Source organism: Monodon monoceros, unplaced genomic scaffold, assembly GCF_005190385.1.
Source record: "Monodon monoceros isolate NGI ecotype Baffin Bay Population unplaced genomic scaffold, NGI_Narwhal_1 Super_Scaffold_13, whole genome shotgun sequence".
In the NCBI taxonomy this organism is placed as follows: domain Eukaryota; kingdom Metazoa; phylum Chordata; class Mammalia; order Artiodactyla; family Monodontidae; genus Monodon; species Monodon monoceros.
In genome coordinates, this window is record NW_021703769.1 from 57461038 (window position 1) to 57486552 (window position 25515).

The 25515-nt window shown below is 51.0% G+C and overlaps 1 protein-coding gene across 7 annotated transcripts in view; it reads left to right on the forward strand.

Moving 5' to 3' along the window:
* The window catches only part of CLEC16A (C-type lectin domain containing 16A), a 210929-nt gene that overhangs the window by 94761 nt on the left and 90653 nt on the right, over window positions 1-25515 (forward strand). For all 7 annotated transcript variants that reach the window (XR_003792983.1, XM_029219260.1, XM_029219257.1 and 4 more), the window contains exons 17-18: window positions 2731-2859; window positions 11139-11259. Coding sequence is in view for 6 of the 7 variants with exons in the window: in XM_029219260.1 (XP_029075093.1) it covers window positions 2731-2859; window positions 11139-11259 (250 nt within the window). In the remaining variant the exon portion in view is untranslated. The remainder of the gene's footprint in view (window positions 1-2730; window positions 2860-11138; window positions 11260-25515) is intronic.

The window sequence follows — 25515 nt, forward strand, 5'->3', positions numbered from 1 at the left end:
GCACCTGGCTTTTCCTTGAACCTGCAGTGCCAGCCCGGGGTCTCCCCTGTCTTGTTCTCTGTGCCACCAGAATGTCCCTGCACCTGGCTTTTCCTTGAACCTGCAGTGCCAGCCCGGGGTCTCCCCTGTCTTGTTCTCTGTGCCACCAGAATGTCCCTGCACCTGGCTTTTCCTTGAACCTGCAGTGCCAGCCCGGGGTCTCCCCTGTCTTGCAGAAGATTGCAGGTTGCTCTGTTTTGTTCATTCGCCTCTGCGTCCCCAGCACCCGCCCCTTAGTTGACACTCAGTAACTAGATGATAAATCGCCCTTTTCACGGACAAAAGAGTGAAGTGATTCGGGAACTTTACAATAAACCCAAGGGTTTAAAATGTCAAAAAGAAAAAGACAGCGTGTGCTGTGTGGCTCCCTGGCCCGTCTCTGGGCGTCTGGATGGCTGGGCCCTCACCACATCCTCGCTCACAGCACATCTGAGGCCTCACGGAGCCTTTTCAAGGGAAAAGTGTAAATTGGTATAATTCACCTCCAGAAATGCCCCAGCAGTGACCAGGCCTCCTCTCGGTGCTATGTGAGCCGCCCGTGTGCGCCTCACACCTTTGATGGCCACACCCCATTATCCCCTCGACCCCCCCCCCAAAGAGTGTCTCAGTCTTCTACTCTTTGGACCACGAATTGGAGTGGAGTGGAGTCAGTGGTCAGCTGCTGTCTTATGTTATGCCCATGACGTCCCCTTCCACAACGTAATTCTCCAGAAGTTTGGCTTCTTGTTTGGAAACGTAAGGCTCGTGTGTCACTTGACAACACAGTAAAGCTTGGGCTCCTAAACCCCTGCACAGTTTCTGCTTTTGCTACTTACTAACTGGAACCCTGAGCGGGTTGCTTACTTCTGAGCCTGGATTTTTCCATCTGTAAAATGGGGCCCAGACCACACAGCTTTCTAAGCTGGTTGTGAAATACCTAAGGGCTGCCTCCTATAGAGGTTCAGCACCACGGATATTCGGTTCCCCTCCCTCCTGCCCTAGGGAGCTTCCTGGGTTTTGTTTGTTTGTCTCAGTGACACATTTATTGCATGTTTTGCACAAAGCCTGGCACTCTAGGGAAGGAACAGCTGACGTATACCCAGCACCCGTATCTGAGTTGTTAGCTCAGACTTAAGGAAATCAGCACTAAGCTCAGCGAAGTTGGGACAGCCTCTCGGGTGCTGCCAAAGCCAGGCCTTCACTTCTGACCCTTCACTGTTTCTCCTGTCACCTCTTGCTTCATGCAGAGGCATAATGGGCAGGAGTCCTAGAGGGGGCTTGTCGGAGGTGGTTGAGAGTGGAGGGGTGGAGAGGAGGGAGCTGCGAGGGAGCCGAAGGCAGGCCGGGAAGGCCCTGCGGGAAGGCTGGAACCCCAGGTGCCCCGGAGACAGGGCTCTGCCACCCCCACTCTGGCGTAAAGGAATAGCGACGGTAGACCTCAGGCCTTTGGAGGAAGGCTTCACGGGTCCAAAATAAGAAGGTAGGCAGCACGTGCGAAGGGGCTCCCTGTTCACCAGGTCTCTGGACGGCCGGACCCTCTCCACAGCTCTGCCTTGTTTAGTCAGCTTTATGTTACAGGAGGGAAAAAAGTGTGATATGATTGACGCCCACTTTCTAAAAGAGACACGAAAAAGCTCACGATGCTTAAAGGAGTAAAATTAATTCTATAGAATATTTACCTTTGTGAAATGTCATTCCTTTATGATGGTAAATGAAGTGTCAGTGTCCAACAACATGTGCAATTAAGGGGTCAGTACTGACGCAACAAAGTTCCAGGAGGGGAGGTGATGTTAGCATGTGTCTTGGTAATCGGAGAAGGCTTCCTGGAGGTGGTGTGGAAGGAGGCAGACAGCTCTGCCCCTCTGGCCCAGTGGCTGTGGGCACGCGCCCTCCCTCCGAGCTCAGCGATCCCCTCTGTAGTATGGGACAGCCCCGGCACCCGCCCAGTAGGAGGTGAGCCCTGCAGGGGCCTGGCGAGTAGTAGGTGCTTAATAAGTGACTTGGTTCTGTTACCCCAGGTAAGAAGCCAGGGGGGCAAGGAAGGAAGGGGGAATGCGGGTTGTGTTGTGGAAATCATAGTGGGTCTGGAGCCGGGCAGGCCTGGGTCCATGTCATGGTTCTGCCACCAGCCGGCTGAGTGCGCCCACATCCATTCCTCGGCTTCCCCAAGCCTCCGTTTTCTCGGTAAGTTCAGCAGCCTCCCTGCTGGGGTTGTTGGGAGGCTTGGACAGGGCCTACGCGCAAAGCCGCTAGTTCTCTGCCTGCCCCACAGTCAGGTCCCCTTAAACGGGGGCCACGTCGCTACATCTGCTGTCATCGTATTGGAAGTGCCAGCGAAGGAGGCGGGCAGCAGTCAGGCTTCCGCACACAGGGCAGACCACCCTAAAGGGACCACCGTAAAGGGCTGGCCTCCTTACTGAGGCCCCTCTCCCTGCTGCGGGGAGGGGAACAAGAGGGTGAGAAAGAAGAGCTTTTCACAGCAGGGAGGCAGCTTCTCCAGAGTGTCTGAGCTGTCACTGCAGATGAGGGGACATCTGCAACTTCAAAAACAACAAGGCACATCTCTCACATCTGGCTGCCTCGAGGCTTCACTCAGTCTGAATCTCGGTTGATGTGCTCTTTAATATGTGCAGATGGAGGTGAGAGGCCAGTGTCACCTGCCCCAGCACCTTCCTCCCTTCAGTGAGCTTCCCTTCGATGTCTGTCTTCTAGATGAAGCCCATGAATGTGGAATATCTCATGATGGACGCCTCCATCCTGCTACCCCCCACGGGCACGCCGCTGACGGGCATTGACTTTGTGAAGCGGCTGCCGTGTGGTGACGTGGAGAAGACCCGGCGGGTGAGTGGGCGCTGGACTCAGCCTCTCCTGGGCTGCTGCCCTCCAGGAGCACCTCCGGAGCGGGGGGCGGAGGGTTCCCAACCACATCCAGACCTGCCTTCCAACACGCCTTCAGAAGAGCCAGAGCTCCTCCCTCGCACCCCGCCACCAGGCCTAACTTCCCCAGGCGCGCTGCCCTTTGTTAAAGCAGAGATTGAAATTCCATCATATCTGGCCACGGATGCCGGATGTCGGTGTTGGTGGCAGGCAGGCTGCCTTCGCTGGCACAGAGCTGGCCCCAACCCCAGAGCTCTGAAAGAGGAAGCGGGGCCAGGCTTCTGCGAAGGAGCATGGGGGGTGAGCAGTCGACATAGTGCAGGTGAGGCTGCTGTGAAATCAGCCCCGTGAGGCCGGGTCCCCCAGAGATGGCGTGGTGTTAAGGTATCTGAGGGATCTTGGGGATGAGGCACACGCAAATGCAATTGTGATTCTCGCTGGCCTGCAGGAGAGGTGTGTGAAGAGATTAGTTCTCAGAACCCAGCTGCAGTGTGCGCTTCCGTTATCAGCACTTTTTTTCTGAAGCAATCTCCCAGGGCTGTTCAGGGTATTTTATCTCCCTGGTAAGATCAGTTTCTTTCTTAGAAAGCACCATAACCTTTTCCTAGAAAATCGTTCCCTGGAGATGTGGCGGTTAGTGGATAAATTAGAGGAATTCATTGCACTCAGCTCCCGTTATCAGGCCGCATCTTCCTCTGGGTTAATCCAAGTGTAACCAGAGTGGCAGAAGTGTTTTAACCTTTAGATTTTGAGGAGCGGGATTAACTTGCTGGATCCGCCTAAAGCAAGAGGATTCCATGGCCTTCCTGCTGATGATTTTGCCTCAGATGCCTGGCCGGGTGGGGGTGGGTCACAGAGGAAGTTGGACCCGTGTCTGCAGTCAATCCACATTCCCTGCTGTCTGACCAAACCCACAGCCCTCACCGCAGGACCCACCCTCTCTCCGGGCCAGTGACACCTTCCTTCCTTGTGCTGCCAGCCAGGGCTATGGGCCCCATGGCCGGGCACACGATTGTTTGCGGGTGGCAGTGTTTGCACTGGGCATCCTTGGCATCGGCTTTTATGGGGGGATTGGTTCTGACAAATGCATGTCATGTCTGCACTCCTTCATGGAGTGGACACGCTCACCCTTAACCTTTGGTTGGCCTAGGAGATGCTCCCGAGCAGGGTAATGGCAACACACCCAGTCAAGCTATTGTATCCCCAGACCAGAGAGGACCCCGTCCCCAGGTCCTCCTTGGACCCTGAGCCAGAAGGTCCAGAAGATTGTGAAGGTTGAGAGCTGCTGCTCTGGGTTGCATCCTGCCTTCTTTTCAGTCCACAGTCTGTCACGTTTCCTTAACAGTCATATGAGCTCATAGCCTGTGTGATAAAGCAGATCATTCATATCAGTTCTTTATATGAATTTCCTCACGTAATTCTACAACCACCCTAGAAGGTTGGCGCTAGTATTATCCCCATCTTGCAGAGGGATAAACTGAGGCACGAAGAGGTCAAGTGATTTGCTCAAGGTCCCCCAGCTAATAAGTAGCAGAGCCAGAATTCAACCTAGGCAGTGTGGCCATTCTGACCCGCTGCCTGCCACTGCCGCCTTCATTGTGTTTATTAGCCCCACTCCTCAAGGAATCAGAGTCTAGAGGGCGAGGTGGGAAGAGGCAGTGCCAGTACATGGGCCAAGGCCGTTTCTAAAGGAACATGGGGTCAGGTCCCTGATCCTACCCGGGGAAGGAGGTGGAGCAGCACAGAGGGCTGGTCCTTGAGCCAAGACTGTGGGGAAGGGCTGGGCAGCTGGGGGAGGCAAAGGCCCAGAAAGACGTGGCACATTCCAGCACCGCCGACAAAGAGGGGACTGTGGCCGGAGCCCACCGTGAGGGAGGCTACGTGGGAAGTGATGGGGCTGGGAGGAGCTGAAGGAGGCAGTTCCCAGAGGCCTTGGAGCCCAGCGAGGACCTTGGCCTTGTTGGCTGGTTCCTGGCATCATGTCCTGCTGGTTTGGGGCAAACGATCTTGATCCACAGGAGAAATTCAGGGGTGAGGCGTATGGCAGAGGGAAGGTTGCTTGGGCTTTGGGGTTCCTGCTCCCTTCTGAACCACTGTCTCCTCACCCAGAAAGCAGCAGTGCCTGCCCTGCCAGCGTCCTCAGGAGGACTCAGCAGTAAGGCAGAAACACAAAGGCCAGTAGGTGCCTGAGGCTGGGGTTCTTCCTCCCTTGCCCTCACATCTCTCTTAGTTCAAGTTCCCAGGACTGCGCTGCACGCCTCCCTTGCCCCAGATGGGCTGCATGGCCCAAACTGCTAACTGAAGCACAGGCAGAGCCCCTGGGACGTCTGGGCTTCCCTGGGGTCGCTTGTTTGGCCTTCGTCTGTCCGGTGAGTTTATAAAAGCAACTCTCAAGTCCCAGCATCCGTGGGTTTAGAGCCAGGGAGAAGGTGGCAGGATGAGATAAAAGGGGGCTGGCCATCTCAAGGCAGAGCCATCCACCTGAGAGAAGCTTCCGTTTGTGACTTCCAGGATCCATTTCTGAAGGGGAATTTTGACCCTTCGCCCCAGTCCAGTTCCTGATGCAAGGCAGCTGTCTGGAATCCTCCAGAAGCTTAGCTCCTCGGCCCATTTCAAGCATCAGAACACAGCAGTGTGCTTTGAATTTGAGCTAAAGGAAGTGTATGGTTTAGCAAGCAATTGAGGGCTTATGTGGTTTGTTTCATGTTCTTTGCTTGTATCCAGAGAACATTCCATTTCGTCCTGTTGGATTCAAAGGTTTTCCTTCCCTTTCTTTTTTCCTTCTGCTGAGTATAGGCTTTTCTAACTTTTAGGAGGCTGACCCTTTTCAGAAATCCCACCCTTTATTTTCCTTAAGGACTTGTCAAAGTAGTTCAAACCACCCTTACTGGTAAATCATTCCTTCGTACGTTCGTCAAAGAGCCGCTGGACTCCTGAGGGTGCAGGAGTGAGTAGGGCATGCGGCCCCACTCGGGGCCTCTCATTGCATGGAGAGAGGCGAAGTTTATGAACAAGTGTGATACCAGGCTGCAGTGAGGGCTCTGAAGGAAAGAGGGGGCACCGCTTTGGAGAGAGTGATCAGGGGAAGCTGCTCGGCCAAGGTGACGTCTGAGCAGAGACCTAGAGAGTGAGAAGGAGCCAGCCAGGCAAAGATGTAAAGGAGGCACTTTCCAGACAGAGGGAGCAGTAAGTGCAAAGGCTGCGAGATGCAGAAGAGTAAGGCATGTCCAGGGAGCAGGGTGACTGGAGCGGAGCGGAGCGAGGGAAGGGGTTAGGAGAGGAGGGTCAGAGCCTTGCAGACCGCGGGGAGACATCTGGCAATAAAGTCATGTTTTCCCTCTTGCCTTTTGCAAGTTACACCATTTATCCTATCATCCTCTTTATCAAGCATTTTCTAGGCACTGTGCTAGATGCAAGAATAGACAGAAAGCAAACAATACAAAATAAGACCAAAATAGCAAGAGTGCCACTGAGCCATCCCAGCTAAGAAGGGAAATTCATGTTGAAATGAGGTCACAGGAACTACTGGCATCTGATGAGGACATGCATGCAGAACCTTGGACTTGAGCTGGACCCACCCCACATGGAAGGGCAGTTGAGAGAAGAGGTTAAGAAAGAACACAGGCTCACAGACCAACCAAGGTTCAATCCCAACTTCAGCTGTGTGACCTTGAGCAAGTTACTTAACCTCCCTGAGCCTCAGGTTCCTCATGTGTCCTGCCTGTCAGGTCTTGCCCAGAGTAAATGGGAGAGAGCAGCTGTGAGGTGCCTGAAGAGTGGTAGAGCATTCTAGCATCTTGAGTGGGAAAGAAACAGAGTCTTTTAATGATCTAAACCTACTGAAGCTTAATGCTAGAGAAAAGAGAGTTAGGGAGAGGACTTTCTGGTGAAACCCAAAACTGAATTTAAGCCACTAGCCATCTTTTTTTTTTTTAACATCTTTATTGGAGTATATTTGCTTTGCAGTGGTGTGTTAGTTTTTTCTGTATAACAAAGGGAATCAGCTATACATATACATATATCCCCATATCCCCTCCCTCTTGCGCCTCCCTCCCACCCTCCCTATCCCACCCTTCTAGGTGGTCACAAAGCACCGAGCTGATCTCCCTGTGCTATGCAGCTGCTTCCCACTAGCTATCACTTTTACACTAGGTAGCCATCTTTATGGAGTAACCATGGAAGCCATCATGAAATAGAGATATTTGCATGAAGTTTTATTTGTCCCTCCGTACGTTCTGTGTCCCTGTTCCCTCGTAAAACCACAAACAGTTTTTGTGTTTATCGCTATTGACATTGAGGAAATAGGCTATTTTTCTTTTACTCTTTGGATGTATATCACACATTAAAGAAAATACAATAACATCTCATGAAGTTTCAAAAGTAGGGGGAAAGAATTTCCTGTGATTTCATCACCCTAAACAAACAATACATTTTGTGTGTCTTCTCCCATTTTTGTTTGCAAACACATCTTTTCATGGTTGCGTGGGTATGGACCCATGGACTTGCATTCATCCTTGCTGCTTTTCTCTCTCCATTGTAGAGCAAGAAGTTTCTCGTACTGTGATACAGTTTTAGTAAGCCTAATTTCTTACTGCTGCATAAAAAGTTCATCTGGTGACTTTTGCCATAATTGACTCAGGCGTTTTCCTGCTGGTGGACATTTTGGTTGCTCCCAGTATTACATTATTTTCAACTAAACTCTAATGAGCAGCTTCACAAATACAGTGTTTCCTTTCTTTTGGCTTATTTCTTTAGGGTAAGTTCCCAGAAGTGGAATTTCTGGTTCAAAGGCTATGAATATTTTTTTGTGTGACTCTACATATTGCCAAATTGCTTTCCCAAAGGGCTGTGCCCACTTTAAACTGCTTCAGCACTCTTTTAAGAATGACTGACTTCCACGGCCTCGGTGGGCTCCTAACTTGAGTGACTGTCGCCTGAACTCATCAGCTTGTACACCCGGCAAGGGCAGCGGGAGAGAGGGCTCGGACCAAGCATTGCTCCGGGGCTCAAGGTGTCCCCTCCACTATCTCCCACCCTGTGATCGGGGTGGTGGGCACTCCATTTCCAGAGCTCCAGCCCAGGCTCGGGGGATCCACGTGACTCACCTGACTCCAGTATGAACCAAGGTCTGTCTGACTCGGAAGCCATCCCCCACCCCACTCACGGGGCTCTCCTTGCCAGGGCTTACTCCCAGCTGCATGGAAGCAAACCGGAAAAGTCTCTTCTTTATATTTGAGCTTGGTCAGCCATCACGCCTTTCCAAATCTAATCTCTTCTTCCAGAATCAGCCTTTGTATCGTTCTGTGATAGCATCTCAAAGAATAAGAATGCCTTTTTCCTTTTCAGTAATACTTTTAAACTTGCACATTTATTTAGAAAAGTCAAGAAAAACACTCAATAAAAGCCTGGGCCCTAATCCTTCAGTCTTTTGAAGGCAAAGGCATGTGGTTGGAAGAACACAGACTTTGGAGTCTGGTTATTAGTTGAATCACCTTGGGCAGGCTGCCTAACGTTTCTAGGCTTTGGTTTCCTATCTATAAAATGGGAACCATGCAGGGTTGTTAAAAGGCTCGAACGAGGTGACACAGTACAGCCCTCACCTGTACCTGGCAGGCCATGGGTAAACAGAGGGAGCCGTTATTGTTTTAGAGGACAGTGGGATGACCTGATGACCCTTATCCTGCTATCTCACCTTTCTTTTGTGGATTCTCGGAGTTGTGGGGCTGGTCACCATGCCTGCCAAACCCCATAGACGCCCATGGGAGCCCCACTTTCGCCTAAGTGGAGTACTTGGCCCTGTGGGAACGTGCCCTCACATTCATGGCTGTGGGCTTCTCACATGCTCTTCCTTCTCTTAGGAGTTGGGGCAGGACGCAGGAAAATATTATTGGGGGTGTTTATTTTGTTTTATATTTTTAATTATTATTGTTATTAATTTGTATTCCTGGAAATATCTTCCATTTTGTTACTTGAAGAGCAAAAGCAGATGTTTTATCAAAAAGGTCTACCTTAGGAGCCAAATTCCAGGCTCCTTTAATGTTGGAAGGTTTCTGGTTTTCAGAGTGATCGGGCTGTAGAAAGCCACACACGTTTCTCCTTTCTCATCCCCCAGCTTTGTTCCTGCTTGATTTCTTTGCCTTCAGAACTCCGAGAGGAATGGTTTTTTGACACAGAAAAACCCTTCTTCTGTTTTATTTCTGTTTTCTGTTTTATTTCCCCTCATCTCTGAGGTCAGGACTCCTTACTTGAGAGCTCAAACAGCCAAGTAGTTTAAGTGACCACCCACATCTTGGGCTTTCTGCACTTGGGCTGGGTTTGAATTCCCTTGTGTATATGCCTAAGTGACACAAGTATCAAACATTCCTGGTTTCAGTCCCCACCTCACCTCTCTCAAGTGTGAACTTGATCACCCTGCCCCTCTCAGCTCCATTCCTTCCTGCTTAAAATCTTTACATTGCAATAAGGTGCCTATGGTGCCTGGCACGCAATTGGTGCTTCATATAGAAAACCTGTGTTGCTGGGTTTATAGTGAAACTACAACTCTTTTTCTTCTGATTATTACAGATGTCTTTATGAAGACTGCACTTTAAAACATTAAAAGCAATCTGACCAATGCCACCACCACCACCATCATTATCATATAAAAGCTTATCTTTTCTCTAGTGCTTCTGGTTGACAGGGGAATACCTGACCTCACAATAGGTCCAGGAGATAGGACTGTTCTTCCAGTTTTCTGCATTAGAAAATTAAGTAATTGGCCCAAGGTCTCCTGCCAGTTCTGAGCCAAGGCAGGATTAGGGTTTAGAGGTGCCCACGGGCACCCTGGTTGTCTGGGTCATCAGGAGCCAGTGCAAGCCTGGCTCTTTGCGAGCAGTCATCTGTCCCCCCTGCCTCTTGCTTTGGGAGGCACTTTGTCTTATAAAGGGCAGCCTCCCGTCTCATTGACCCAGGCCTACAGCCTCAGAACTTGGAAACAAAAGAGGACCCAAAAGCGGCTGCATGGCTCACCAGTGGCGACAGTGGTTTGTCCCCATTGCCACCCTGTGCCCAGATGTTGAGTGGCGGGAGTAAAGGGTGGCTGCCCCTTTACGGACCCTGTGCTGGCTGCTGCCCCGCCAGGGTCATCTCAATCTCCCAGCAGCCCCGTGCAGTAGAGACTCCCGCCCCCGTTTCACGCAGGAGGGAATGGAAGCTCGTGGGGGTCAGGGGCCTTGCCCAGCGTGGTGGAGCTGAGAGTCCAATGCGGACCTGTATGTCTGACTCAGGAGCCGTTTGCCTCGGGCAGGCCCACCAGCTACGAGTCAGGGAAAGTAGCCCAGAGGCCACCTCCCCTGTGGCTGCCCCTCCCCCTCCTGGCCTCTTGTTGGTGGGCAAGTCAGCCCCAATCTAGGACTCAAGCGGAGGGTACCTCCAGAGCAGGCTAACCCCAGGGTGAAGGCTGCTTTCTGCACAAACTTGTCTGGCTTCCAAGGCCTGGGATTCTGCTTTGTTTCTGCTCTCTGGAAATGCCTGCTCACACTGGAGTCTGCCAAGACTCCTCGATGGGCCAGGAATCCCTGTGCTGATGCGGGCCACCTCTGTCCCCAGAAAGCTGGCTGGGGAAGTCTGAGGGGCTCTCGGGGCACTGACATCACTGCACACTTGCCAGGTGGCAGATCCTCTGCCCTGTCAGTGGCACAGCCCCTGTTGTAAGGCCAAGGGGCCAAGGCTCCTGGGTGAAGGGCTGCCGGGTCTGGCCATCCCTGAACCCCACCAGCATCTCACCTTCTGTCTCCCTCACCCCCACATTCAGTAGGTGGGTCCTTGAAACACTCATGATTTGGATTTCCAAATTCCGTGCTGGTTTAGTTGGAAGAGGCCTGGTTCTTGCCCTCCGTAGATGTGAGCAGGGGGCAGGTCACTTGGCCTCCTTGGGTCTCAGTGCCTCATCTGCGAAGCGGGGCTGCCTGCTGAGCAGGGGTGCCATGAAGGTCACATGACACTAGAGGAAAGGTCTTGGCAAGTGACAGGTGCTCAGTGAGGTGAAGTGGCCCTAACCTGAACCTGTGGATAATTGAAAACAGGGTGCATCCTTGATTGTTTTTTATCTTGGCTCTGAAAGCACCAGAACCATGATACTGAGAGAGGGGGGCTTTATTTTGTTTGTTGTAAATCAAGAGTCACTGTGTGATTTCTCCATATGGAGCATCTCACCAAAATGACTTCAGTTTCCATCTTCTCTGCTCTCCGAACTGTTGGTCCAGGCCATCCGGGTGTTCTTCATGCTCCGTTCCCTGTCACTGCAACTGCGAGGGCAGCCTGAGACCCAGCTGCCGCTGACGCGGGAGGAAGACCTGATCAAAACGGATGACGTCCTTGATCTGAGTGAGTTGGTCACCCCAAGTCACAGCGGGGGTGGGGGGGGCACCACCAGGCTGGCTCACGCGTCGCTCGGAGGGTCATGTGCGACCTGCATGTTGTACTGGGATTGATTCGTGACCGTGAGCTAACAGAGTGTGCTTGTCACACGAAACTTTCGAAGAAAGGGCCCTAGATTCTGGGCACCTTGAAGTCAGTCTGTGGGCCCTGCTTTCTGGAGACCAGTGGGCGCTGTGCGGGGGTTTTGCTGAAAGATCTGTGCACAGTGATTGGGGTCTCAAGCGGGGGTGGGCACAGCTCCAGGGTCCCTACCCTCCGTATAGTCATAGCAGCACCAGTCTGATTGGTTTTGTGTATTAAAGGTTGTCTGTATGATTTTAATGAGGATTCTAAAGGATTCTGCTGCTAAAACAAAGAAAACTTTCAAAAATGCAAATCACCAGCATTTAGGTAAAGATGATGGCTTTGGAAGCCAGAGAACCATGTGCTTAGCCTGCAAGCCTGGGCTTCTTATTTAACCACGCAGTGCCTCAGTGCTCTACCCTGCAGTGTGAGGCTGAGATTTAAAGGAGACAGTGGGTATAAAGCCTGGTCATGTTCCCGTAACCCTTCTCATATTCATATAACTCTCTTTTTCCTCTGTTTGCTGTGGGGCACGTGCACACTGATGGGCAAGATAGTTTTTTGTTTCTTAAAGACATTATGATATTTTAGGACTCTTTGGTTATAAGAGATAGAAAACCCAACTTAGACTAGCCTAAGGAAAAAGAAAGGGGAATTCGCTGATAACCACTGTAAAACCAGAAGTAGTTCTGCCTTCAGGCATGGCTAGATCTAGGGACTCAAGCAGTGTCATCAGGAAGCTGCCACCCTCCATCTCTCAGCTCTGCTTTCCTTTGTTCTGGCTTCATCCTCCAGAGGGCTCTCACCAAGTAGTGACAAGATGGCCAAGATCTGCTGAACTGGCTAAGCAGCGCTGACAAAAACAGAGCTTCTCTTTCCCTATAACTTTTTAGAAGTTGGCTAGGCCAAGGTCACATGCTCAGCTGTGGTGCTGGGAGGTGGGACCTGTTCCTTTTGAACCCCATCACCTGGGGATGAGGAAGGAGGGGGCCCTCAAAGGAAAATCACAAAGAAGAGATGGGAGCTGGAGAGGCAGGAGCAGCAGATGGCCACTCTGTAGTGTGCAGTGATGAGAGGGCCCTTGTTTTAAATCAGCGTTATTGAAATATAGTTTACATCCAATAAAATTCACCAAGTTTTAGTGTACAACTGAATGAGTTTTAACAAAACTCATTCAGTTGTGTGACCAGCGATTATGATATAGACCATCGAGGGCTGGCTTTTGAGCCAGGTACCCCTGCCCTGCTCTGTATTCCCTCGAGCAAATGATTGAAACCACCACAGCTTCTGTTTCCTCACCTGTAAAATCAGGATGATCTTCCTTACATTACGGGGCTGTTTTGAGACTTGAGTGAACTGTAATATGAAATAGAATATGACCGAGCATAGTGCCTCGCATATGCTCAGGAGACCGGAGCATTACCCAATAATCAAATGCGGTGGTGCCTGTGAAGAGCAGGGCACGCTGCCTGACACACAGAAGGTTCTCGGTAAATGATTATTATGGGTTTTACCTGATTGTCCGACTCCTTTTTCTTGCCTCCTCTTGGTTTATGCTCTTTTTTCCTTCTCTCTCAGAAGAACAAGGAAGCTACGTTCCCTCTGTGCTCTATCCCATCTTCTTTGGCCCTTTTCCCCCTTGAGAAATGGTCACAGGGGTTTCTGTAAAGGTTTAAATTGATGGAATTGGCTGGAGAGACCCATAAACCCATCTTTCTCTGATTGGATTCAAGGAAAGAGAGAGAAACAGTGTGCTTTAAAGGGGGCCACTCCATCAAGGCAGCAAGAATGTTTGCATCCCTGAAATGGAATTAAATTTTATGCTGGGAATTCATATTCCCTCCCTCTGCCCGCTAGGAATGGCCTGCTGAAACAAAGGTTAAAAGTATTTCACTTATCAATTTTAATTGATTAGATTGCTAGTTGAGATCACTTAACTGAGCCTTTTTGGGTAGTTGGCCATTAAGAAAGTAATGGCTGGGGCTTCCCTGGTGGCGCAGTGGTTGAGAGTCCGCCTGCTGATGCAGGGGACGCGGGTTCGTGCCCCGGTCCGGGAAGATCCCACATGCCGCGGAGCGGCTGGGCCCGTGAGCCATGACCACTGAGCCTGCGCGTCCGGAGCCTGTGCTCCGCAACAGGAGAGGCCACAACAGTGAGAGGCACGCGTACCGCAAAAACAAACAAACAAACAAAAAAGAAAGTAATGGCTGTCTGTCTTTACCCAACCTGATTGCAAATTATGTCTTTGCTAAAGAGGGTGCCGTCCAGAAAATACTATGAATTATGGATTTTATGAGCATATGGTACTGGAGTAAGATACGCACGTGTTGACTTTTCTTTTTGGTGTTTATTCTTAAATGCTGGAGCTTCTCACCTTCCATTGGGGAAAAATTAACATGCTTTGCACTTCACAAAATGCCTTCCTGTGTATACTAAAGGTAGGAAACCTCCTAATGTAGGTGAAGGCATTCATAGTTGCTGAATGTTGGAAGCTGGGCTTGCTTCTTATGAGGCCGTGTTTTGTCTCCCTGAAGCTTGAGGAAGCTGACTCAGGGAGAAGTGTTTGGGGGTTGGTCAACTTTTATCTAAGGTGATAGGGTCTGCTTAAAGGAATGCCAGCTCTGCAGCAGGAAGAGACTTTAACTGTATTTACTAAACTTGTCACACTTTGATAAGAAACCACAGCATAAGAGCACTCAGAAGCCATCCCACATGTCCAGCAGCCAGCTGGGGGGCCAGGTATGGCAGGTGAGCTCTGTCAAGGTGGCTTCCAAAGAAGAGCATCAAAGAGGCCATCACCCCTTTGGAAAAAATGTGAACTGTGCTGAAAGCCTGTTTCGTTTTCACTGGAAAAAAGTGTGGTGTGGGGAGGAGGTCAGGACTGGCAGCCATAAAGGAAGGAGGGGAAGGCGAGGTAGGGAGGGAGGGAAGGGAGAGGGGAAGGGAAGACTAGAGTAGACTTGACTAGGTAAAGTCGATTCGATTTTAGAGGGAACATAGAGTCTCTGTACACGCAGGCTTCAGCTTCAGTAGTTTGTGCCTTGTGCTAAGCCTCATTTCCTTGGCTCCACCGTTTCTCTTTTAACCACCCCTGCTCCCTGCTGCCCCCAGTGTGTTAAAGCAAAGGGAAGACGTCGTGTTACTGCGTCTATAAATACTTCTCTCTAACAGTTAAGGAGTTTGGGTTTCTCTCCTTGATTGAATTGGTTGCCACCGTTGCAGATGGTGAGCTTCCCCAGCCCCGACGCTGCTCTGGGTAGAGCCCGGAGACGGGGCGCGCTCTCCTGTGTTCCAGCCACCTGGCCCCATTGACGTTTGGTTTTGCAGCCCCTGCTGTAGTTGGAAGCAAGCAGCTTTGTGACCTTGCTCAGGGTCTTAATGCTCGTGAGGCTCAGTGGCCTTGCCTTTAAAATGGTTCTAAAAGACCTTGCGAGGAGGGCTGTTGAAGATCAAAAGAGATCACGTTCGTGAAGCACACGGCGCCCAGCTTGGTGCGTAGCAGGTGCTCGGTGAGAGCTGGCGTCGCCTCAGCAGCTGCTGGATCAGCGAGAGAGAACTCATACTGCGGGATGCTGAGGGGTTGGCGTTTTCTGCTTTGACAACATTTTGAGGAGCGCATCCTGAAATATGTACATCAGTTCATCACTTGTATGATGGTGCCGTTTTGGGGGGTAATAAAGATGGCTCTGGCTGCGTGGGCCCAGATGAAGGGCGCTGTACTGCATCCAGGCATCCAGGAGGGCGGGGCACTGCTGCACAGTCACCGCTGGGCCTACTGACCGACAGCCCAGTAGTGTTCTGAGGACAAGCAGAGGAGAAGCCAGGTTCCTGCCCGTCTGCCTGAGTCCAGATAACATGGGCAGTGACAGTATGGGAAATTCCCCCCTTACCCAAACACCCAAAAGAGATGCCCGGCAGCCACCAGGCATCCTCAGGAAGCATCCATGTGGGCACTTGACATTCACATAGTTGTAACCATGCCATTTGCGTCACGCACCTAATCTTGTATTCTGGTTCTTTAAATCCATTCAGCGAAACCCATCCATTAATTCAGCTTACTGAGCACCTGCTGTATGCCAGGCACAGTGCTGGGATCTAGGATGTCATAGTGAACTGAAGTCAGACTTGCTCTGTGGTGCTTACAGTTGGGGGCAAGGGGAAGGGACCATAAACAGGTGAGGAAGTAAATACTAAAGGCACAATCACAGGTTGATTGAGGTGGTTCTGTGGAGGTGATGAACAGGGTCCAGGGCTAGAGAATAACTAGGAGAAGAGGGCTCACAGGCTGGCGAGGGAAGCCTCTCTAGAGAGGCACAGGCAAGGAGGGACCAGCAGATTGCATGAGAAAATGCAGAGATGAGGCCTGGGAGTTCGAGAAGATGTCAGAGTGGGAGGCGAAGGCGAGCGTGAGCTTGCTACGGCCTCCCAGAATCCTGGAGGAGGCCCATGCGGCTGGCAGGAAAGGAGCAGAGGAGAGAGCGGCTGCGATGAGCAGGATCTCAACTCCAGTGCAGTGGGAAGCCATCAAAGGGCGTCCACAGGGACAGCCATCCTGAATGTTCACTTCTAGAACCGGAACTGCTGGGTCAGACGGTGCCAGCAGAGGCCTATGAGCCATGTCAAGCGTCTGGAGAGGCCATGTAACCTAGTGGTTATGAGTGTGGGCTCGGGAGCTACGCTGTGCCAGGAGAAATCCCAGCTCGGCCCCTTGCCACCTGCCACCGTATGACCTTCAACGAGTAACTTAATCTCTTGGCACTCCGGTTTCGTCGCATGTAAATCAGAGCTGTTGGGAGGAGTCAGTGAGTCAGGGTATGTGGTGCGCCTGGCACAGTCATAGGGAGGCCAGTTAAGAGGTTGTGATAGGGCCAGTGGCAGTGGGGAATGAGGCGTGGGGACGCAGCCTTCCCCCCTGCCACGTGGGAGCAGGCCGCTCCATCCTGGGGGCAAACACCTGGGGCTCTTCCTTGTCTCCCCTCCTTCTCTCAAACTCAACTTCCTGTTGGTCAGCACACCTAGGTCGCGCTTCCCTCCAGATATATCCGGGATCTGACCGTCTCTCCCAGCTCGACCCCTCAGTGCCTGGCTTGCCATCATCTCTCACCTGCACTGTTGGCAGCAGCCTCTTAACTGGTCACTGGCTTCTGCCTGGTCCCCTACAGTTTATTCTTGACACTGTGTGCAGTGTCATCCTCTGAACACGTTAAGTCAGAGCACGTCCTTCCTTTGCTCAAAGTGGCCTCCATCCCTCTCTGACGAAGAGGAGAGATGTTTACAGGGGCCTATGAGGCTGGGCATCACCCGATACCACCTGGCTCTCTCTGCGTCCTTGCTGTTCTTCAGACACACCAGGCATGTTCCCACCATGGGCCTCTGCTCTGGCTGTGTCCACCCCCGCCGCCGCCTGCAGACTGCTCGTGCCCCAGAACGAGCACAGCTATGGGCACGTACAAGGCCCACGACACCCACATGTGGCAATCGTACTCCAAATTCTCCATCTACGTTTGAATTCTGGACCAAGCCCCACTCTCTTTATTATCCTCTTGTTAATGAATGTGAATGTGAATGTTATATATTCCCTGTTTCCCCAGTTTCCAGCACTCTGTGTGCTTCGTCCTAACGCCCTTGCAGGCGAGAGCTTTTAGACAAAGTGGACATCTCTGGCTGTACTCATCTGAATGCCTAGAGTCGTTTCCAGCAGGAGTATTGTGAAGCTCCCTAAGCAAGTTATGTGGTTGTTGATTGTAAGTCCGTGAAAATGTGAGCTCGTTGATTTGCTTCTCTTGCAAGGCCAAGGCTAGTTTTGTGGTCCTGTCAGTTCTGCAAAATCCTCTATGTTGCCTTATTTTGGTGATGGCCCAGTCACTGTCATGTGCCTCATCTTGGCAAAAATGAGAAAAGAGCATAAATAATAAAGACTCTGAAGACAAACCCAGAATGCGGGACATTTAGACAACTTTTCACAAATGGGAGTGTCAGGGAAGAGCAAACGGAATGGAGAGGGCCAGGGTACTGTTCTAGATTACTGAAATGGAAGAGACATGACAACTGTCCTCTGAGATTGGATCTTGGATTGAGGAATAAAAACAAAGTGGCTTTAGAGGGCTTTTTTTGTGAAATTGGAAAAATTTGCACATAGATTGCGATTGGATAACATAATCGAGATCAGTATTACCTTTCTTGGGGATGTTGATGGCATTGTGGTTCTGTGGGAGAATGTCCTCGTTCTTAGGAAATACAGGCTGAAGAGTTTAGGAGTAAAGTGCCATGCTGCTTACAACTTTGGAATGATTCACAAGATAAAAATGTGTGAGTGTGTGGGTATAGTGAGGGAGGAAGCAAATGCCGCTAAATATTAACCATTGATGAATCTAGGTTAAGAGCATATGTGTGTTTATTGTACTGTTCTTTAAATTTTTTTGAAAGTTTGAAATTTTTCAAAATAAAAGCTTAATGAAGTGGAAAGAGAGAAATCAAGTCCTTGAAAAGTCCAACATTTAATTAACAAGGAGTGTAACGTTTAGGATTTGGGGATTCAGAAAAACCTGGGTTTGAATCCCCGCTGTGTGGCCTTGAGCAAACTAGTTAATCTCCCTGAGCCTTTTCCTCATCTGTGAAAGTGGGGAGATGATACTGCCTGCTTCAGAATTGTTCTGTTGATAAAGAGTGAATCCATCAAAAAATGCTCAGCATCATCCTCAGTGTGCGAAGGCTTTCCTAGTGGAAACAGTCATTAGCATTCTTCGTTTGGACGGCACACTGGGCACGGAATGAGTCTTCTGAACTAGCAGGTGCTCTTTAGGAGTTCTGAGAAAGCAAAGCCTCATGACTGTTTCCATCCAGGGGATGCACTGAGAAGTGGAGGAGGTCACACAAGCTTGTGAATTAGATAAATTTCTTGGAGAGATGACTTTCAGGAAAGTGGGTGCCCGCTAACTGGAGAAGAACTGAAACCTGTAGGGGGAGGCTTGATTCAGACCCAGATGGCTCCTCAGGGACAGCTTAGTTCAAGCATTCAGGCCTGGGGCTCCGGAGAACTGGTTTGTTTTGTGCTAACGCTGAAGAGGACTAATGTTGTTAGCCTGAAACCCAAGAGGCAAGTCTGGATGTGGCATTTGAAGTCCCATCTCAGGCAAGTGGGGTTTTGTGGCTCTTCGGCCTGCACTCCCCCACAGTGTTTTGTCTTTAAAGGGAATACAGTCCAAGCTGGGTCTCTTCACATCCCCACCTGCTGACTTGGAACCACTCCTGACCCTGCTCCAACCCCAGGGCCAGGGGGTCAGCAGCCATCCCACCTCTGCAGCTCTGCCCCCTCCCCAGCCCAGACTCTCTGTGCCCAGTGTCTTCCATGTGGGATCCCAGCCCATGGTCTTGCTCCACATTGGTCCATCTACCCTGCTGCTGTGTCTGAAAGGCAAATCTAGCCCACACTTGTAGATTTAACACATCACTTTCCTCACTTGTAGATTTCAGAGCCCCTGGCCTTCCACCTCTGCCTTATGTCTCCCTGCGTCTGAGCCCACCTGCCTGTGGTGCTGCTTGCAGGTTCCTAGACACAGCCTTCCTGCCTTTCCCCTCTGCTGGGCCTTTGCCCAGGTGGCCCCTCTGCCAGGCTTGCCCTCCCAGCCCCGCTCCCAGCCTCCCTCCTCCTCAGTGCTGGGTTGGGTAGCCCTCCTCCTCCACCTTCCCCAGGCACACCTCAAACATGCACTTAGCACTTTGTTTTTCTATCCCTAGTACCTGGCACAGGGCCTGGCACATAGTAGGCACTCAAAGAAGGCTTGTTGGATTGAACTGATTAAAGCTTTAGCACTCTCTTAAATTATGCATACACACATAAGGCACTTTCATTAACATGAAAGTGGCATTTCTAAAGGTTGTCTTGAGTAATTTGAGGCAGTTGGATTGTGAGTTGAAAGCCTGATGTTTGTTCATCGTTACCATAACATTTGAATAGTCAGGTTCCCAATGCAGGCTTTTCCCCCCCTGTTGAAATATACCAAGAATCTTAAACCCACCTTGGTATTTTCTAAAAATGTAGATTGTCCTAATTTCAACAGTTGAGCTATTCCAAATCATTTTACCTAAGGGATAACATGCTGCTCTTTTTTTCCCTGTCCTTCTTTGAAACTAGAACCCTGAACTAGACTGATCAGAAAAAGTCACGTTTGAATTAAACCACCAGTTCTCTAAGGAAACGGAAAACATGGAATTAACAGCGTTTCCCGCCCCCCCCCATGAATTAGGCTGCTTCTCCGTGTGCTTGATGAATAATGTTGCTGGCCCCTTTTCAGAAATGAAGGAGAAATATGGAGAAATGAAATTTGTATCTTATAAAGTGACTGGAAATGTGATTATAATACAGCTGTCAGTTTTGTTCAAGTGGAAAATTTTAAAGTAAATCCAGTTGCAGCATTATTTGGTTCTTTTAAAGCAGAGTGATGTAGCCATTTCCTACGTATTGATTATTTGATTGGTACCTGTCTGCTGGACCTTTTTTTTTTCCTCAGTAGCACTCATTGATGTGGTTTAATGTATATTCCTGTAATCTTTCCCTGTTTTATAAACTTACAATCATAATTGAGCTACATTAGAGAGACATGTTCTGCTGAAATCACAAGGTCACCTAATGGCTGTGCCCTCTGTTGTTGGTTATGTATTAAAGTAGTCCTAGACAGTTCTGAAGAAGACAAAAATTATTATTTTTTCCCTCTACAAAGCAGAATTTCTAGATTCCGTTCTGTGCATTGGGGAGATGAGCTGTATGAGTGTAGAGACTGGGTTCTGAGCTTTCTCCTTCTTTGCCTGTTAAAATGATCGTTTCTGCTGAAGGCACTCTACAATTTAAGTATTTTTTTTCCAAACCCCAGTCCTTCCCAGGCATTTGAAAACGGGGCCACAGTTTTGATTTCTCTGATCACAGGGGACCTGTGGCTTAGATTTGCTAAAGGAACATCTTCTGAGGCATGTCACGCCCTTAGGAAGTGGTTGCGGCCGCATCTCAGGGCAGCCGGGAGAGTGGATGGGCGTCCAGGTAGTGGTGGGGTCCCAGCTTTAGCACTGTCACACTCTGTGTCAGACATGACCATGTCCCCCTAACCTCAGATCTCTGTCTGTACCTCACGGGAGAGATGCTGCCTGCCGCGCTGAGCACAGTGCTCGGCGACTTTATGGGGCCCAGCCAGCAGAGGCCAGCAGAGTAGCCCCTCGTACTTGACCATCTTTCCCTGTCAGCAGACGGAAGTTTGGTCCTTGTAGTCACTCGGGCCAAAAGCCTTGGAGAATCCTACCTCCTCTCATCCCTTCAACCAAGCTCTGCCAATTCTGCCAGTTCAGGCGTCAGATAGATCCAGAATCTCACTCCTGCTTAGAGCTTCAGCACCTCCACCCTGATCTGAACTCTGGAAGCCGCCCTGTGACTGACGTGCATCTTCCTCCACTGCCCATTCTCCCCTCTCCTTCGTAAAGTGTTCCCTCCAGAGTCCTGCCTGGGCTCTTCAGAGCCTTCATGAAGAGGCCCCCGCCCTCCTCCCCTTCTCTCCCTCCTGTGCTCCTCCAGTCACAAGGCTCACAGGTGAGTCCTGCCCTGGGCACTGAAGCCAGCCTCTGTGATCACTTCTTTACTCTAGCTGATGGCACAGCGGTGGCAGTGAGCTGCCACAGGAAACAGAAATTCGTGGGGTAGTGGGGTTGAGGGTTAACACTGAGTTTCAAGACATCCCTCACTCCAGCCCGCTCGGCGAGACTGTCTGGGGCTCTGCCTACACAGGCCTCCCCACCCTGAAGCCGCCAGTTCCTGCTCACCTCCACCGCCCTGCCTTGCCGCCAGGGACCGTACGGGATCCAGTGACTGCTCAGGCCTTGGAGCGGAGTGTTGGCCTCTGGCCCTGCTCTCTGATTAACCACAGAACCCCCAAAACAAATCTCTGGGGAGACTGAAGCAGCGACAGACAGCGTGACCTTTACCAAAGGTCTGTGACAGGCGCAGGCGCCTGCCCTGAGCCTGCCATCTCCCTCGGCCCAGGACACCAGTGCCACCATCTCCAGCACCTGTCCTGCTGCCAACCCTGCTCTGCTTTCAGCCAATCCTCAGCCTCAAGCCCACCCCCGTCCCCCATTAAAGACCAGGAATGGGGGGAAAGGGACCAGCACCTTCCTCCACCTCTTGCTGAGGAGGGAGATGTGTTGCATTCAGATGAGGCAGAAATACTAGGAAGGTTGACACCTAGAGTCCTAAGTATGTTTTGAAGTCAAGGCATGGGAAGCAACTGGAATAACATAGACTAGACCATTGAATCTGCCTTAAGAGAATGTCCTGATTAAAGACTGAAGGAGTCCCATGAGGAGGACCGCCCTCTTCCCAGCACAGCAAGCCGCCTGCACTGATTTTTCCAATGAATGTCAAATGTAGTTTGCTCTGCTGAGCTTTCGAGAAATGTATGGAGTACTGATCTTGGGACATTGAAATGCTTAAATTGTCATTTCCACTTTGACCTGCCTGGAAATAGAAGCGAAAATTGGTTTGCCATGCTGCCCTGCCTGTGGCTGCATATCAGAGGAACTGCCCTGGGGGTGGCTCACTTGCCCCTAACTCTGCAGGCCAGGGTGGGGACGGAGCGGGCAGTCTCTGGTCCAGGGCTCCCTGTATCAGAACCCACCATGTGCCTCAGAATCACTTTAGGAGTTTCAAAAACTATCTGTGCCCAGACCCCACTCCAGAAGGTTCTGATTCACTTGTTCTGGGGATGGGCCCTGGCCTCTCTAGTTGTAAGTGCTCCCTAGAGGATTCCATCGTATAGCCAGTGTTGCAAAACTTTGGGTTAGACAGAATGAGGAAGTTTCTGGAACTTAACACTTGGTCTCTGCTTTGCTGATCTTCATGAATTCCAGTTCCCTCTCGGAGCTCTCCTTGTCCACCTCCTAATCAACCAGATGTCACCAGGGAGGCTGGCTTTGTGGCATGATGCAGTGGCCACATCTCTCTCTAGGTTCTGAAGTCCACTTGTCAGGTGGAAAGCTTGTGCCGTGCAGATTACCCTTACAGATCCCTTGGGAAGGTGAAGCTTAGGAGAGTCACGTCCCTCAGTGAGCCAACACAGCTGGTCTTCACTCCAGGGCTGAAATTGACCTGTCCTGAGCACCAGAGGAAGAGGAGGTTGGCTTCCTGTGTGAGCGCGCAAGTCTTTACCTGGGAGCGTCTTGCTGGGCACTGGGAGGGGCCCCTAGGGTAGAGGCAGGAGAGCCTGAGGACGCTCGAGGGAGGCACCGAGTCTCACCTGCCCCTCAGGCTGTGCTCCTTCAGTGGGGTGGCGGCCAGAGCAGCCACAAGATCTAAACTTACATTTCTCTCCCCACTCCCTTCCTGAATGCATGAGTTTGTGTAAGTTAACTGTGCACGCAGTGTGCTTCTGCCTTAGTTGAAGGCAGATCATGTCACCTCTCCAGCCTGGGGCACCTTTTTTGAGAAACGAAGCGCCTAGTGACCGGCTGGGCCTCCTAGACCGCCACCCCAGCCCAGCCCTGCTGCTCCATCCGATGCATGCGGGCTGGGCGAGAACCACCCTTGCTGACCCAGCAGTCTCTGCAGCACTGAAGCCCCAGCCCATTCCTAACTCTCCAGGTGTCCTGGACCAGCGCCAGACCTGGAAACAGCCTGCTCTGCTTCAGGCACAGTTGTAAAAATGCCTTGGGAGCAGACAGCCAGACCAGGAGGCTCAGGAGCCATGGACTGAGCCTGCCTTTCCAGGTCTCCCCACTGTTTAAATTGTTTTGCTTATAATTGAGAGCTAAACGTCCTCATCCCATCTTCCCTTCCTTCCTCCCTTGGTCTGCTCAGGGCCGCCATTTTTTTATACCAGGTTCAAGGTGAAGTAGACCTTTCCTCTCCCTGCCAAATCCTTGTGCAGAAAAGCCCCGTGCAGCTTCCTGGTTTTCAGTTTGGCACATCCAGGTTATCTTTTGCATTCATCTGTTTCATCACCCGTACCCAGGCCTTTGAATTTTATAATATGCTTTACATTTTTCTAAGTGCAGTTGGGGTTTTCCAGAGCTGTGCAAAGCCAGGAAATAGGCATGTCGTTTAAATAACTCCAGTTAACCTTTAGCCTGTAACTGGTGCCTCATAAAATGTGCCTCCCTCCCAGTGATGGCTTGCGTTCTCCAGAGCAGCAAAATTGATGAAAATCTACCGCTTTCTCTGTTCCCCTCTGGGCCCCCTTCCCTTTGCTCCCTTCAGCCTGATGAGCCCCAGCACCAGACTCATACAGAGGAAGCTGGAGGTAGAAACATGAGGGCCAGGCAGTGTCTCCTGAAGGTTCTAGACTAGATTTATGCAGCCTGATGCCACTCCCTGAGGTCTCCCTGGCCCCTGGCTTTAGCTCTTCCCTTCGTGCTCAGCATCCTTTGCTGGATCCCACAGGAAGGATAATAGGTGCCACCTATTGGTCCATTTCCTTGGGCCAGGCACTGTTGTAAGTATTTGACATGGGTTAACTAATTTAACCCTCACAACCTGGCCAAGTAGGTCTTGTTAGTATCCCCATCTTATGGACGAGGAAGCCAAAGCACAGAGAGGTAAAAATAACCTGCCCAGGGTCACACTCTGTCAGGAAGTGAGGGAGCCAGGACACACACACAGGATTCAGACCGCAGAACTTGAACACTTGACTCTGGGTTACAACCCCTCCATCCATTCACTTACCCACTAACGTGTCCATCGTTTACAGAGTGGTAAGCACTGCCAGGGCGCTAGAAATGTGAAGGAAGAAGAATAAGACACAGCCCTCCCTGCAGGCAGCTGGCGGCGTTCTGGCAGGAATTACAGCAGCAGATAGACAATGGGTGCTTTGATGGGAACTGCAGGGTGCAGTGGGGAGAACAGGGGGCAGTTGGGCCTTGGCTGGGGGTGGGGGTGAATAGGGACAGGAATTGCTTCTGAGAGCCCCAGCCATTGAGCTAAGTGTTGTTCTGAGTGGGTGTTCAGAAGGCAGACAAGCTGGGCAAGAATGTTCCAAGCAGGGGGTATCCTAAGTGAAGACAACGTGGGTGGTATGGCAACCTGGTCATACCCTGTGTCTAGAATGTTGAATGATGTGTTTGTTTTCTGTGGCTGCTATAACAAATTTCTACAAACTTAATGACTTAAAATGATACATACATTTATTATGTCACAGTTCTGTAGGTCAGAAGTCTCACTGGGCTAAAATCACTGGCCTGCTTTCCTTTCTGGAAGCTCCAGGGCAGAATCGTTTCCTTGCCTTTTCCAGCCTCTAGCTGCCTGCATTCTTGGCTCCTGGCCCCGTCCTTCATCTTCAAACCAGCTGCGGTGGGTTGGACCATTCTGATATCCCATCACTCTCACCTCCTTGTCTGCCTCCCCCTTCTACTTTTAAGGACCTCTTCTGATTAGACAGGGCTCACCCAGATAATCCAGGATCATCTCCCCATCTCAGAGCCATTAATTTAATCACATCTGTGATATCCCTTTTGTAAGAAACCTTCACAAGTTCCAGGGACTCAAGTATGGACATCCTTGGAGGCCATTATGCTGCCTACCACGGGTGGGATGTGGAAACTGGCAGCAGATGGGGCGGAGGCCCTGCGTGACACCCTGCAGTTAAGGAGTCCCTGAGAACCAACAGCAGATGCACTGGCTAGGGACAGCTACCCCTCGGGTGCTCCTGGGTTATGTGACCAGACCCCACCTCCCACCACATCTTCCAGAACCTTCAGCCCCGTGTAGGGCTGAGGCATGCCCGACAGGGCCCCACTCTGGTGGTACAGGTTAAAACTCTTCTCTCCATGCCTCCCCACTTCCTGCCACCATCCGCAGGTGGTCCCTGGTCTCTGCCCACTGACATTCCCCAGGTCGCCTCCCCCGGTTCCAGCACCCTGCCACTTCCTGTCTTTCCTGCCGGTCTTTCCGTCCTCTGGGTTCCTGATGCCGAGGCTCTTCCTGTGGTTGGTGTTCTCCCAGGCAGCTCAGTCTCCCTTCTCCCCAAAGCTCTCCTTTTGACCTAAAAGCCTCCAATGTCACCTTCCATGGCCATGTGACCCCCCCAGTCCTGGACCAGCACACACACACACACACACACACACACACACACACACACACACACACACACACACACACACACACAC